Source organism: Poecilia reticulata, linkage group LG15 (assembly GCF_000633615.1).
Source record: "Poecilia reticulata strain Guanapo linkage group LG15, Guppy_female_1.0+MT, whole genome shotgun sequence".
NCBI classification, from domain to species: domain Eukaryota; kingdom Metazoa; phylum Chordata; class Actinopteri; order Cyprinodontiformes; family Poeciliidae; genus Poecilia; species Poecilia reticulata.
In genome coordinates, this window is record NC_024345.1 from 28,544,011 (window position 1) to 28,558,652 (window position 14,642).

Here is a 14,642-nt window from a genome sequence, read left to right on the forward strand (position 1 = left end):
AAGTTAGTTTTGTCTTAATTCAAATGTAGGATATTTACACTAGAAACTAGACAAAAATACTTGGTAAATTAAAAATAATTTTTAAAAAATCACTTTAAAAGTTTTAACCGTTTAGTCAGATGTTGCCCTAATCAGAACTGATCCTACATTATATTTGACATATTTTTCTCAAGAAAAACACAAAAAATAAAATACAAATGATAAATTATGATGTGCAGAGTTAAATATTTGGTATTCATGGCAGACCACTCTGTTATGTAACAATAGGTATTATAGTTTTGCAATAATACAAGAAAAATATAACAGAGGGATTCATTAACTCTTAAAACAACATATTTTATCATGAAACTATGTTGTTTGAATGGTCGTCCTTCATCTGCAGTGCCTGTGTAACTTATTAGAAATGATCTGGCTGTATTTATGGAAAATCATATGATATCAGTATGAACACTGGGAAATGAAGACATTAGTTCCTGGGATCTCCAGAGGCTTAAAAACTATGAATTACTGACATTTTTATGTTATATTTCAAAGAATTTTAAATTTTTACTGTGTTTTTTTTTTTTACACTGAATCATTTTACTATATTGAAACGTTGTTTTCCTGTAAAATGTTTCTGTTTGAGATTATTCTACTTCAATAGATGAATTCGTTTTATGCACGTTTTCACCAGAAGCGCCAATAGAGGGCGCTGTGTGACTGAAAATATGACCTAAGGTTTTCCCAGCAGCACAATTAACAAAAAGTTATGAGATCAGTAATTTTCAGTGTTCAGGTGTAATATTTAAATCAAAGTATTTGGTTACTCACAGTTCACAGAATAATAAACTCAACAGAAAGAAAAACTTGGATGAACATTGTTCTAATTGTGATTTAGTTTCAGTAAAAAGCCTGACTGTGTCTTTATTTTCGTTCCTCAGTTTTCTGATAACGGCCTGGTCCAGTTTCAGTCGTTGGCTGAGAACGAACAATACCTGCTCCCGTCTCCCTCTGCTGACGGTTTCCCTGGCGACATGAAAGTGCCACTATTGGCTGTCTTTTGGGATGACGGTGACCTCACCAAAGGCAGCGGGAAGCTGCACTATCAGGTCAGATGTAAACAAAGGCCAACGCTCGGAAAAATATGTTTTTTTTTTATTGGGGTTAATTTAAACCAATCAATCTTTACGATAATTGCATCGTTGTCGTTTGGTTCTTTTAGGAATATTCAGGACTGGATGCGTCAGATGTTTACTCCCAGATGGTTTTCAACCGCACAGCAGATGAAGTGACAAAGTTTGAGGGTTTGAAACGGAGGCCTCCGTTTTCCCCCGCCTGGATCCTGAAGATCACCTGGGAAAACGTGATGCCCGTCTCCTTCCAGAAGGTCAACCTGTCAGAGGTCAGGTCACCTTTAAAACCCTGACACAGAAACAATAACTACAAACATAAAATGTATTAAGCTCCTCACTAAATATTCATCTCTCATCACTAGAATAAATACAGTCTAGCATACTGAGGATTTAAACTGTGTTTCTTTTTATGTGACCTGCTTGTATTTTGATTCATAAAGATGTGAAGGAGCAGGGAGTGTTATTGTTTGGTTGTCCTACTTTAATGTAGGACAACCAAACAGTGCAATGTGAGATGTTTAAGGTGTCGGCTGGGAGAAAATGAATAAGTCATGGTTTCTGAACAGGTTTCCAGTTTGGAATCTGGTGCCACCTCGTGGCGTCTTAATGGGATTTGTTTCTGCCATTCGTCTTATTTTTTGCATTATCTGTCTGTGTAGATAGAAAAAAAGAAGTAAAGTTTTGCCAAAAAAATTTCTCAAAAACAGAATGTTTCTGAGCTTTAGAGAATAAACAGACATTTTTAGAATAATCTCAGAAATCTTCTAGAAAAAAACCCACAAACATTTCTGAGCTGCAAAAGCAACAAAATTACTAGAAAAAAACCCAGAGACTGAGATTAGTCTCAGAAACTTTCTAGAAAAAAAACATGGACATTTCTGAGTTTCAAAAGATGAAAACCTTCAACTTTCTCACATTTTTGAAACTTAAAAAATTCCCATTTTTTTTCTAGAAAATTTCTGATATAAATTTCTGACTCTTTACTCGCAAATTTTCGACTTTTGAAACTCGGAAACTTCCAAATTCTATTAATTTTCTTTAATAGAAAATTTGTGAAAGTTTTTTCTTGCACATTTTTGAGCTTTCAAACTCAAAAATTCCCACTTTTTTTCCAAAATAAAAATCCCGAGATTAATCTAAAAATGTTTTAGTTTTTTTTTTAGCAAATGTTTGACTTTTGTAGCTCAGAAATTTTCAAGTTTTTTCTAGAAGGTTTTTAGGTGGAAATGAACTCCTGTATTTTCCTGCTCTGCCTTTGCAGTGAAGTCTTACCTGTTCTATCTCTTGTATTGGATCCAATTTAAAGAGTTGCTAACCTTTGTAGCATTTGTTGAGTTTAAATGGTTTTCCTTTGCAGACCAACACCTTCCAGTGTATCTTGACAACAGATGGAGAGCGCTCCTTCGCCCTCCTGCGATACGGTCAGATGAAATGGGGACCTGGGCTGAGGAAGCATCACGATGCTCTGATCGGCTACACAGACGGAAAAACCACGTTCAAGGAGACCACAGAACCTCCAGGAAACCTGTTTGGGCGCGCAGGCAGATACAGACCCAATGAAGTTAAGGGAACACTGGGGAATCTCGGCCAGCTGGTGTATGATTTAACTGGACCAGTAGGGTCGGATGCAGATGCTGGGATCAAATGCCAGGCGTGGTCGAGGGGGGAGCCGGACCCGGCCGTGTGGACGGTGGGGCTGTCCTCCTGTCCCTGCACCCGCATGCAGGCTCTGGAGGACCTGGTGCTCCTGCTGGACCTCTCCGACCCGGGTGAGACCGTCCAGAAGCTGAGGGCTCAGCGGTGGACGGGCGCCTCTGGGCAGGTCTTTAGGTCGCTCCTGTCCAACCAGTATGGCGCCGGGAAGAGGTGCGTGTACGAGCCGGAAGGCGCCCTGCTGGCTGGGTTCAACGAGCGCTACTTCTACGGACAGAGCACGCAGAAACACGTCGGTAAGAGTCTCAGGCTGTTTTGGGTTTCCTGGTGAAAAAGTGGAGTGCAGATAACGAGTGGATGGTTTGTTGTTCCACTGGTAAATTTCACTGTAAAATAAATTAATATTTCATTACAGGAACATAACTAAACACGGGGAAATCTAACCTTTCATTTGGCGCATTCATTCAGCGGGGAAAAATCCAACGTTATTTGGGACCTTTTATGCAAATTTCCCTTCCATTTGAGTTTCTGCTGCTAGAAACAATCCAAGCGCTTAAAAAAAACATCCAACCGTTTTCTGGAAAACGAACCTTCCCAAAAACCTTTTGATTAAGTCAGAACTGGAAGGCGCTGACCCGTTACCTAGCAACCACAACAGAGCCGAGCCGAGCCCCATTACTTAGCAACCCGAGTCACCTGGTTTTAACGCTGCACAATGGCTGCTGGAAAAGACAAGTGTTTTGTTGTTGACATACCGTCCAGAAACCACTTGCTGCATTCTTGTTGCTTGTGCAGGAGGCTCCACTAATGCTCTTCAAAAATGTTGTCTAAATGTGTTTGCAGCCATTTTTACATGTGAGTGTAAACTCTGAGTTTGGGGGCGTGGCCAGCAGCAGCTTATTTGGATTTAAAGTGACAATACGCCCTAAAACAGCTCAAAGCAGAACTGACCAGACTGAAATCTCAGTATCTAAGGATGGTTTATAATGAACATGTTTCATATCAACCATACAAAACATTTGTTTTTTCTTTCCTCAAGGCTGATCTGCTCCCTGCTGTTCAGAGATAAACTGAATCATAGAGTTTTATGGTGTTTTCTTACTGGAAGAGTTGGCTTTAGATTTTGAGAGCTCTGTAAAAAAACAAAACAACAAAATATATTGTTGTTTTGTTAAAATCTGCAAAGCTTTAATACCCAGACATCTCGTCTGATCATCCAGCTAAAGCTGAGCATCTCTAAGAGACATAATTTCTCCAAATGTTTCCTTGCAGACGGGGATCTCCTCCCATTTCAGTGGTGTTGCATCGACTCTCCCCAGTGCCATCTCTACCTCAGAAAGAGACCTTTGGATCGCTGTCAGAGTTACGTCTCCAGCATTCGCAGCGGGGCAGCGCGGGGCACCGGTGAGGAATCCCCAGAAAAAAGTCTAAAACAAGCAAATTATCTGGTTTTCAGTCTTACTTTAAAATATTTCCCTACAGCGTTGGTGTACGGCGGTCTGCATTTCATCACCTTCGACGGGGCAGAGTACTCGTTTAAGGCCCTGGGGAAGTTTGTGATATTACGTCTCTCATCCGCCAGCGGCTCTAATATCTTCACCCTACAAGGACAGATTGAAAAGCTGCAGAGAGTCGCAGGAGGGATCACTGACGTCCCAGTGGTGGTGCGCATGGCCGCCTTCCACCAAGGCATCGGCAAGGTCAGGACGGGAACCACGGCAACGCTCGCAGTTTGGAAAAGTCATGCTGACCTCTGCGAATAATCCTTTTAACTCAGATTAAATCAGATTATTCAAACCTATTGGAGGCAAAGCTTTATGTGTTTCATTGGGATGTTATGTGATAGGCCAACACGATAAAAACAATACATGATTTTCACATAATTTGGACCAATTAAATGTGACAGTTTTGTTGAGCCACCAACTTCCACTGAATTTATACCTTTAAACCCGTTAAAGTACTGGTTCCATTGGCAGATTCTTTACCTTCGTCATGTTTTCTCATGTTATAAGTGAGAAAATCTGCCAGTTTTCATCAAGATTAAAGAATAATTTACTGAGATCAACCTCCTGTTTTTTGCTGAAAAGTTACTTGTAAGTTAGTTTTGTCTTATTTCAAGTCTGCCAAGATATTTACAGTAGGAACTCGACAACAAAAATATGTTGTACAATTTAGATTTTTTTGCAGTGTGAGGTAGATTATGAGGTCAGTATTGACATCTACAAAAGGAAATACAGTATTCCAGAATTTATTACCTTTTGTTCTAGTTTTAGTAAAGCAAAACTAACTTGTACCTGTATCTCTATCTAGTTTTAATGTTTATCTGTCATCCTCAGATTGACTGGAGATGCTCTGACAGAGCGAGCGGACTGCAGATTTTTGTGGATGATGCTGAATTCCCAGTCAGAATCGGTAACATGCGTCACACACTTTCAACATGCATGACTAAAATCTAATTTACAGATCTTAAGGAGAGCATCCCGTGCTTCTACCTGTCCTTCCAGGTGTTGTGTACGAGAACAAGCAGGGCTTTGCGGTGCGCTGTCTCTCGGTGAATCGCTGTGCAGCCGTCTACGCCAGCGGCCTCCGGGTGGTCGTCTGGCGAAGCGAAGGATACCGTCAGCTGGCGGCCATGGTGGAAGTCCCGGAGAACTTCTACAGACGCACCGTGGGTCTGATGGGGCTGTGGAGCGCCAACCGGTCCGATGACTTCCTCATGTCCAACGGGAAGGTCGTCCCCTCCCTGGGTCTCAACCCCCCTGAGGAGGAGCAGCTGAAGCAGTTTTGCATGTCCTGTGAGTAAAACATGGACTCAGTTTTCTGACAGTATTCCCAGTCCAACCTCAACCCAAACTCATCTGAAGTTAATTTCCAGTCTGAATTTATTTACCCACACAGTTAATGAGCTGCAGTGCCTCTGATTATCAGTGACTTAACAAAACTACGACTTCAGAAAGACATTTTAGGGTCTGATTGTAGTTTTCTGGCAGATCCCAGATTACCAATCTTTAAAAAGCTACACTGCAAAAACACAAAATCTTACCAAGTATTTTTGTTCTAGTCTGGTACAAATATCTTGGCGAACTTGAAATACAACAAAACTAACTTGGAAGTTATTTTTTAGCAAGATATAGTAGCTTGTTTTAGAGGATGTTTGTTTTACCCTGAACAGAGTTTTAAAAATGGTTTTTGTTGCTCACCAGCTGCGTTTGCTGGGGCTGAGCCCCCCTTGTCCTTAAACCCTAGTGACGCCCCTGCTGCTCACATCTCGCCCGTTTTCCAGGGGCGGTCCCGAACCCTGAGAACCTGCTGGTGTCTTCGTCTCAAAACGTCCCCCTGGCTTTGGACTCCACTGCGCTCCTGCTTCAACACCTCAGCCCTGCTGAGCTGGAAACACAGATGAGACTTTGCAAAAACAGCGTTGAGTGCGTTGAGGACAGCGTGGCGTCCGGCATCCCCGACCTGGGCCAGCGGGCTCTGGAGGCCCAGACTCAGTTCAGGAGCCTGGCTCTCCTCTTCGGTACATTTATCTGGCATTTCCAGAACTTGAAGTGCTTCTGCTTCTGCCTGAGCCTAACGCTGTGCGACATGTTTGTGATCTGGCAGGCAACATGCCGCCTGTAGTGACAGAGCCCGCTGTGATACACACAAAGGTCAACTCTCAGGTCAGCGTTCAAATTGTCGCTCAGGACCCAAACGGTGACCCCATCACCTACTCATTGCTATTCCCCTGGCCTCCAGAGGCTCGTGTTGGCAGTGGTGAGACACACACACACACACACACACACACATCCATCACTGTTAGTGATGGCATCACTGTTGACATTTGTTAGCCGGACGGAGAGGCCACTGCTGCTGAGTCACACGGACAGAGAGCCTCTTCCTACTGTGACAGCTGCGATGCGTAATTGGTATGTGTGTGATTTTCTCCTTCCCTTCCAGTGAACGGCTACCTGACATGGACACCGCGCAGCACTCAGCCTTACCAGCTGACTGTGAAGGTCAGCGACGGGCAGACAGGCTCCTTGTTCACCCCCGTCCTGCGAGTCTGCAACTGTCTTAACGGAGGAACCTGCCTGTATGACAACGTGGCTGAAAATCACCTGCAGGGAAAGTTTCAGGTACTGCATTCCTGGATTTAAGCTGTTATTTTTCCTTTTCTTCAAAAGACAAAGGTGAAAGTCTAAATTAAATTTTGAAACCGGAGGTGGCGGAGCTGTTGACTGTTTTAATGCTCAATTCCAATTTTTTTGTGAAATTTGATTTGTTTTTGCGTCGTCGACGATCACAAATTTTTGCAGGATGATAAATTTCACCAGACGTTATTGCAATAAACGAGAATATTGTTGTTTTGAGATTTTGGAAGTAACATAAAGGTAATGGCTCATTCTCAAAGATCGTTCTGTAGGACATCTTAAATGTCCAAAATAAGCAAAACAACAAAATTAATTATGAAGATTGTGTAAGCAAAATTGTACCATCAGCTAATTTGCTCATGTAGTAATACAAATACTTATTCTTTGTTTTTGTAAGTCATTGTAATCATAAAAATGGTGCAGTGAATATTAAACATTCATCAGCTTCCCTCCTTTAACTTTTGGAATGATAAAAATCTACTGTTGCCATGGTGATTCCCGCCCTTTTCGCAGTGGGCGTGTCCAAGTTCTGCTGGAATCCTTCAGTTTGTCCTGTTGCCTAGCAACCGTGGCAGCACTAAACACAAGCCATAGTAAACATGGAGCTTGAAATCTTGCTGAGTTTTCTTAATTTATTCAATTATTTGTTTAAACTAAATTATTTGTTTAAATTAAATATACTTTTACAAAAAGTATATTCAAAAAATGTTTATGACAAGAACATAAACCTAAAAACACAGCCTGTGTAAGCTTGTAACTTTTTATCTTTAGTGAAAGCAAAAATAAAGTGTTTCTTTAGATCAGCCTTGTTTCTGTTTTATTTCATTTCAGCCCTTAGTTTGTGACTCTAGTTTGTTTTATTTCTCGTGTCTAGTTGTGCTTTAGTTCAACTATCTTCCTTTTGTCCTCATTCTTTAGTTTTAGATTTATTTTCCAGTCGCCTGCGTACTCTCCGTCGCCCCCTGGTGGTTTTGCTCTGCTCTGGCTCCCTGTGTTCTCCTTTAGTTTTTCTAAGTTCTGATAGTCATGTTTTCATTAAAACATTCCCCATCTACAAGCTGCCTCTCTATATTTGGGTCCTTCATCAGCCAACCTACGTCATGGCAGAATCTTGGGGTATTTTGGTCTGTGAAGGAATTTAACAGTGTAGCAAAGACAAAACGCATCAAATAACATTAAGTGTGTTCATTAGTTTTCCAATAGGGCACCAAATCAATTGGTCTTTATTGAGAATGACACTACCAATAATTTAAGCTTAGAATTATCACAGTTTCTCAATTTGGGAAAAACCATCCAGTGGTGTAAAAAGTGTATGTTTTTGTCATTTTCTTTGTAATTTGCAGGTAGTCGGGTGCTTGTGCCCGAAGGGATACAGCGGGGCGTTCTGTGGAAACACAACAAACGTATGTCAGGGCAAGCCGTGTTTCAGAGGGGTGCAGTGCGACCCAAAGTCCGGCCCTGACCAGTTCAGCTGTGGGGACTGTCCTGACAACACCGTCTCCAACGACAAACAGGGATACAAATGCTTTGAGTATGGTCCGTAGTACATGATACATCATCTTTAGATGTCCCAGCCTGAGACCCGGTTCCTGTCCTCACCCTGGTTTCCTGGCGCTCCTCCTCAGACATGTGCAGCCCTCCTTTCCCCTTCCCGTGCCACCAGGATGCAGACTGTCTGTCCACCAAGCTCAGCTACTCCTGCACATGCAAACCTGGCTTCAGTGGAGACGGACACAACTGCACAGGTGCTTAATGTCGACCCGTTGCACAAGTATTTATACTCGGTTTACTCCATCGCTTTACAACTGCTGAGTTTATTTGTGGTCTGATGTGGAAGTGGAATAACAGTTGCAGTCTGTTTTGGTAATTTCTCATATAGTTTCCAGAGGCTGAACACTGAAAAAAACACAAAAGTATCAAGTATTAGTTTAGTTTATATGTAAATATCTTATTACACTTTAATTAAGACAAAACTTAACTTACATCTAGCTTAAATCAGAGCTTCTTTTGAGTCAGTACTTCTTTAATATTGATGAAAAGCTATTTGCAGATTATTTTACTTATGACATTTTTCCATTTTATATATTTGCTGAAAAGTTATTTGCAAGTCAGTTTCGTCTTATTTCCAGTGTACTAAGATATTTTCATAGAAACTAAACTAAAAATACTTGGTAAGATTTTGTATTTTTGCAGTGTAGGTGGGGAGGGTCTGCTGTAGCAGTCTGGGTTACAGTGCATTTGAAGAAGCCTCTGACTGAAGACATGCTGTTGGTGTGCAACAGTCCCATGGAGAGCAAAATTAGACTTGATTAATGAAAAATCCTTCTTAGAAGGAATTTCTTCTGTACAGAAAAGCTGCATTTATTCTGAAATTAAATTACACAAATTAATCAACTTCTGAAGGTGATTTTTTTATATTTCGGCTGATCAAAGTGAAAAGGACTGACTCTCATTTATTGTGTTTTCTTCTATTTGAGTTGATTTGTGACAGAAAGTCCCTCTAATACTCAAACATTTGCAGCTGTAATGTGATGAGACTCACAGCGTGGGCTAATGTTTCCCAGTATTCACATGTAATGAAGGTTTCGTTGCTCTTTGTGTTGCAGACGTGGATGAATGTGCGGAGCTCAAGCAATGTCAGAATGCCAAGTACGAGTGTGTGAACAGGCGCGGATCTTACGACTGCAAATGCAGATATGAAGACGGATGTGGTACGTACACTGATATTAACGGTAAATTACCAGCAAAAGGGATTTACTGAATAGACGACATTGACCATTTGAGAGGATCAGAGATTTTTAAAATAAAACAAAAATCACATGGAACGCTGTGATTCTGTTCATGGAACAATCTGTTCCGTCTGGGGTTGCTGTGATTGTTTTTTCAGGTTTGATTATTCTGATTATTTAGTCTCTTTCTTCGATTAGATCAGTCTTGTTTCTGTTTTACTTCAGTCCTTCTTAGAGTTTCCATGCTTGTTTCTTGTCTCTTCCTTGTTACTCTAGGTTAGTTATGTTTCTTAGATCCAGTTATTCTTTAGTGTTAAATTAATTTCCTTGCCCCTTTTGCCACTTTCTCTCTCTGCAACTCTGTCTTAATCTAATCTGATCTAATATAATCTGTTCATTGTTCAGTAGTCAGCCTTCCCATTACATATCCAACTCATTCTCAGTTCCTCCTGTTCAATCCAGTCGAATCCTGTTATTTCCTGGCTGTTTTTGCTCTCCTCTGGCTCCCTGTGTTCCCTGAGGTTTTTGTTCATTTTTTCATTAAAACGTTCAACATGCTCTCAGGTTTTTTCTGCATTTTGGTTCATCCACAAACTCACAATTCATGACACAATCTAACGAAACCAAAGGGATCAATTTTTATTTTGAAGCACATTGATTCAGTAAAGTTTTGTATCATACATGTTTTTTCTTTATTATAATCTTTATATGCGCTCATTGCCTGTTTTGTGTTTAATAATGTATCTATATGGATGATTGATTGATTGATGTTTAGTAGCTTCTGGTATAAGAAATTGACTTTTGAGAAAAATGTAAAGTTTTGAAATTTGGTGGCGTGGCGTCCAAACGTTTGTCATGAGGCCCAAAATCGTTAAGCTGCAGCGATTTGCCTCTGAGTAAAAAAAGGTCAATAATTATGGTTCTAGTTTCTCCAAAATTAACATTAATTAAAACATTGATAAATGGGAATTCAACAGTGATGCCATCACTAACAGTGATGGGAATTTTGCATTGTTTTTTTAAGATGTTACTTAACATCTTATTTAACTTAAGATGTTAATTAAGGTCCGAGGGCCACAAATGGCCCCCGCGCCGCACTTTGGACACCACTCCGATAGACTACATAAGATTTTTGTCTTCAAACGACTCATTTTCAATCAAATTTTGTTTGTCAATACATGACAAGAACAATTTAAACTCCAGAATGAAATAAATATTTATTCAGTAGTTTATTTCGATTCGAAGAAAGTAGCTCACAGTCGGAACCGTCTTTGATTTTTGTTTTGTCTTTTATGCAGGTAACTCTACGAATCCTCCAGGTTTGGGCTCCTAGCAGCACCTTCGTTACTGTAGCTCTGTCTGTCTTTCAGAGACGTTTGTAAGTTTCTCTACCTTTGCATCTGTTCAGGGTACAACATGTTCAATCTGTCCATGAGCTGGACGGACGAGAAAACGGAGCGACTCGCGCAGGTGTGTGATCAGGCTCTGACTTCCCCCCATCGCACTGGTAGTTTCTGCTTGACGGCAAAGTGATGGTTGAATGTTTTCCTCAGCTTTCCTCAGCCCTGACCGACGGTTTCGATAACAAGTTCTACAACATCAGTCAGAAAAATGAATCCAACCCGGGCATGGAAGAGTACCGGCTGGCCGTGTCCAGCGACACGCCCCACTGGTACATCCGGGACTACCTGACCCGAGTCGGCCGATACTACGGCATCAAATCGGTGCAAGTTGATGGTAAAATACTTCTGTGTTGCTCAAAACATAGTAAACAACAGAGCAGAGCTACTTACATTTATTCAGCTACATTTGTTTGACACTTTTAGGAGTATTTTTACTACTCTGCACATTTTACTTTTACTTGAGTAATTTTTTTACAAAATATTTCTACTCTTGGTCAAATTTCTGGATTTTCTACCCACTGAATGAAAAACTAGCACATTTTAACCAAACATCCACCAGACAGACACACACCTGCAGTTTCTGTTAAAGTTTTAGCAGTTTTTTTATTGGAAGAAACTGATTTAGAAAAAATTAATTTTGCCTGATTTTGTTATTTTTAATAATTTTTGTCAATTTGGTCTCGTGGCGTCCAAACGTTTGTCATGAGGCCCAAAATCGTTAAGCTGCAGCGATTTGCCTTTTAGTAAAAAAGGTCAGTAATTATGGTTCTAGTTTCTCCAAAATTAACATTAATTAAAAACATTGATAAATGGGAATCTTTTTTTGCATTGTTTTTTAAAGATGTTACTTAACATCTTATTTAACTTAAGATGTTAATTAAGGCCTGAGGGCCACAAATGGCCCCCGCGCCGCACTTTGGACACCACTCCGATAGACTACATAAGATTTTTGTCTTCAAAACCACCAGACAGACACACACCTGCAGTTTCTGTTAAAGTTTTAGCAGTTTTTTTTATTGAAAGAAACTGATTTAGAAAAAATGTATTTTGCCTGATTTTGTTATTTTTAATCATTTTTGTCAATTTGGTCTTTAAAATACCAAAATGTCCTCTTAACTTTACATTTTGTTCCGTTTTGCTTTTAAATATTAAATGATTGATAATTTGATCAGTTACTCAGTATTTGAGTTGACTTTTTACCTCCTACTTTTTATTTTTACTTGAGTAGAAATGTGGTGAAGTACTGATGCTCTTACTGGAGGATAAGTTGTGGGTTCTCTGCACACGTCACAAAACAACAAACCATGAAGTTGCACTGCAAAAACACAAAACATTATCAGGTATTTTTGGTGAAACTATCTTAGTTTTGTCTTATTTCAGATGTACTAAGGTATTTGCAGTAGAAAATAGGCCAAAAATACTTGATAAGATTTTGATTTGCTGCTTCACTGTGATTCTGTAAACAGATTTAGATGAGTGCAAGGCCAAGGAGGCGGGTTGTGTCCCAGCGGCTGTGTGCACCAACACCTACGGAGGCTACATGTGTGTCTGCAATGGCACTGTTGTGGACGGAGGCCAGTCCTGTATCACTGGTGAGTTTACTGGAAAAAGCTAAACCCGACGACGTCTCAGTGGAACTACCACTAAAAAGTTTGTTCACTTCAGTAATTCAGCTCACATCATCCTGGTTAGCAGGAAAATGGAGGAGAGAAAGAGGAGGAGCTTCTTAAAGAGACAGAGGCCCAATTTCAAGGCGTCAAATTGAAAAGTCTCTTTTAAGTCATGTTTGATGTATGCAGCATTTTTATAACATCTGAAGGAGACATAATTCCCTGATTGTGCTATAAAATGGAACATTTTAAAATGGAAAATGCACATTAGCTTATCCGCTAAAAAAAACAACTAATTTATGCAATAATTCATGCAAAAGGAGCCCTGACCAAGAATTAGGGTGACATTATTTATACGTCAACATTTCTGTATTAAAAACCTTTTTTTACTCAGAGGGAGACCAGTCAACGTTCATTTCTAGTTTTGTCATCAGCTGCAAAATCATCAAAGTAATGATTATAAATATGATCAAAATACGAGTTTGAATTACATTAACTTTGCAATGCAGTTCTGATTTCTCTGCATTCATTAAAATAATAACTGTGTGGCTTTGACGTTGTTTTGTTTTTCTCTCCCAACCAGCCGAGCGATCAGCGAGGTCTGAACCGAATGTGGACCTCATTCTGGGTTTGGTTCTGGGCATCGGCATTCCTCTGCTCCTGCTGCTGCTGCTGGCCGTTCTGCTCTGCCTCTGCTGCTGCAAGAAGACGGTTTCTGGAGAGTGAGTAGCATTAGCAGGAAGCCGACCTTACAGTTTTTAACTAGGACACAGCTTTCAAAGCAGACTGAACAAAAAATGGCTGCTGAGGTGCTTTTAATGTGGGAGAGGATTAGAGCCACTGGAAAAAATGATTTATGAATTTGGACTTTAATCTACTGAGATTAAAAGTTGGAGTTCTAGAAAAAAAGTCAAAATTCTGAAAAAAATTTAGAATTCTGATAAAATGTCAAAATTGTGAGGAAAAAAATAAAAACTTTTAGGAAAGAAGTCAGAATTCTGACATTTTTTCTAAGTGGGTTTTAGTGTCGTTTATATTTTAATGATCATACAGATAAAAAAAAATGTTTGACTCCAGTTTATGGGAATCCCATTCTGCAGCAATCCCTAATTGTTCTCACTATGCAGAGCAGACTTCAGGCGGTCCAGTCTGCGTTTAGCTGAGTCGCCTCCAAACCTGCATACCGGCAAACATCCTGCAGCCTGATTGGCCCGGAAAGCTGGCAGTAACGGAGCTCTGAATGTCAAGCGACCGGGATATAAACCCGGTTTTGGGTGGGTCAGAAGATCCTCGGGGCGGGGGGGAGATGAGGTTCATGCAGAGCGTTGGAGAATAAACTGCTGTGAAGGCACACAAATTCACGACTGTATTTCACGGTACAGTAGTGAAATTGGCCGGGCTGGAAGCGTTTCTTCTTCCCAGAAACTAGAGGCTGTAAATCCCGTCTGCTGCAGCTCCAGCTCCAGCTCCAGCCTCCTCCCGTTTAATTTCTCAGTCGGAGGACAAACTGCCCACTCTATTACTATATTAAACTAAACACTTCCTACTAACAGCCTTGTGCGAGTTATGAAACTTTTATTCCACACAAGACTATTTGAGGAGGCATTGCTTGGTAAAGCAGAGCCATAAAAAGGATCATGGATGGATGGATGGATGGATGGATGGATGGATGGATGGATGGATGGATGGATGGATTGAGGGAGGGAGGTAGGGACGGACGGACGGATGGATGGATGGCAGATGATTGACGGACGGAGGGATGGATGGATGGATGGATGGACGGATGGATGGATGGATGGATGGATGGATGGAGGTAGGGACGGACGGACGGACGGATGGATGGACAGATGATTGACGGACGGAGGGATGGATGGATGGATGGATGGACGGACGGACGGGTGGATGGACGGACGGACAGATGATTGACGGACGGAGGGATGGATGGATGGATGGATGGATGGATGGATGGATGGATGGATGGATGGATGGATGGATGGAT

General features: G+C 40.9%; 1 protein-coding gene and 1 long non-coding RNA gene across 7 annotated transcripts in view; one reads left to right on the plus strand and one right to left on the minus strand.

Annotated features, from left to right (window-relative positions):
- The window catches only part of LOC103477334 (mucin-4), a 38,007-nt gene that overhangs the window by 18,699 nt on the left and 4,666 nt on the right, over positions 1–14,642 (plus strand). For 2 of the 4 annotated variants that reach the window (XM_017309106.1, XM_017309105.1), the window contains 18 exons: positions 921–1,088; positions 1,202–1,381; positions 2,470–3,061; positions 4,038–4,169; positions 4,248–4,465; positions 5,102–5,177; positions 5,270–5,560; positions 6,049–6,285; positions 6,372–6,524; positions 6,708–6,886; positions 8,245–8,437; positions 8,527–8,646; positions 9,508–9,612; positions 10,929–10,949; positions 11,039–11,100; positions 11,184–11,367; positions 12,500–12,625; positions 13,227–13,365. In XM_017309106.1, coding sequence (XP_017164595.1) covers positions 921–1,088; positions 1,202–1,381; positions 2,470–3,061; positions 4,038–4,169; positions 4,248–4,465; positions 5,102–5,177; positions 5,270–5,560; positions 6,049–6,285; positions 6,372–6,524; positions 6,708–6,886; positions 8,245–8,437; positions 8,527–8,646; positions 9,508–9,612; positions 10,929–10,949; positions 11,039–11,100; positions 11,184–11,367; positions 12,500–12,625; positions 13,227–13,365 — 3,176 coding nt within the window. Of the gene's footprint in view, positions 1–920; positions 1,089–1,201; positions 1,382–2,469; positions 3,062–4,037; positions 4,170–4,247; positions 4,466–5,101; positions 5,178–5,269; positions 5,561–6,048; positions 6,286–6,371; positions 6,525–6,707; positions 6,887–8,244; positions 8,438–8,526; positions 8,647–9,507; positions 9,613–10,928; positions 10,950–11,038; positions 11,101–11,183; positions 11,368–12,261; positions 12,626–13,226; positions 13,366–14,642 lie in introns of those variants that run through there. The other 2 variants (XM_017309103.1, XM_017309104.1) reach the window with 2 other exon arrangements.
- The window catches only part of LOC103477333 (uncharacterized), a 17,588-nt gene continuing 5,890 nt past the window's right edge, over positions 2,945–14,642 (minus strand). Inside the window, exons 2-7 of one of the 3 annotated variants that reach the window (XR_001777374.1) lie at positions 6,031–6,152; positions 5,433–5,558; positions 5,258–5,363; positions 4,279–4,366; positions 4,097–4,192; positions 2,950–3,032 (exon numbers count right to left, since the gene is read on the minus strand). This is a non-coding gene — a long non-coding RNA (uncharacterized LOC103477333). Of the gene's footprint in view, positions 3,033–4,096; positions 4,193–4,278; positions 4,367–5,257; positions 5,364–5,432; positions 5,559–6,030; positions 6,153–14,642 lie in introns of all 3 variants that reach the window. The other 2 variants (XR_001777373.1, XR_535627.2) reach the window with 2 other exon arrangements.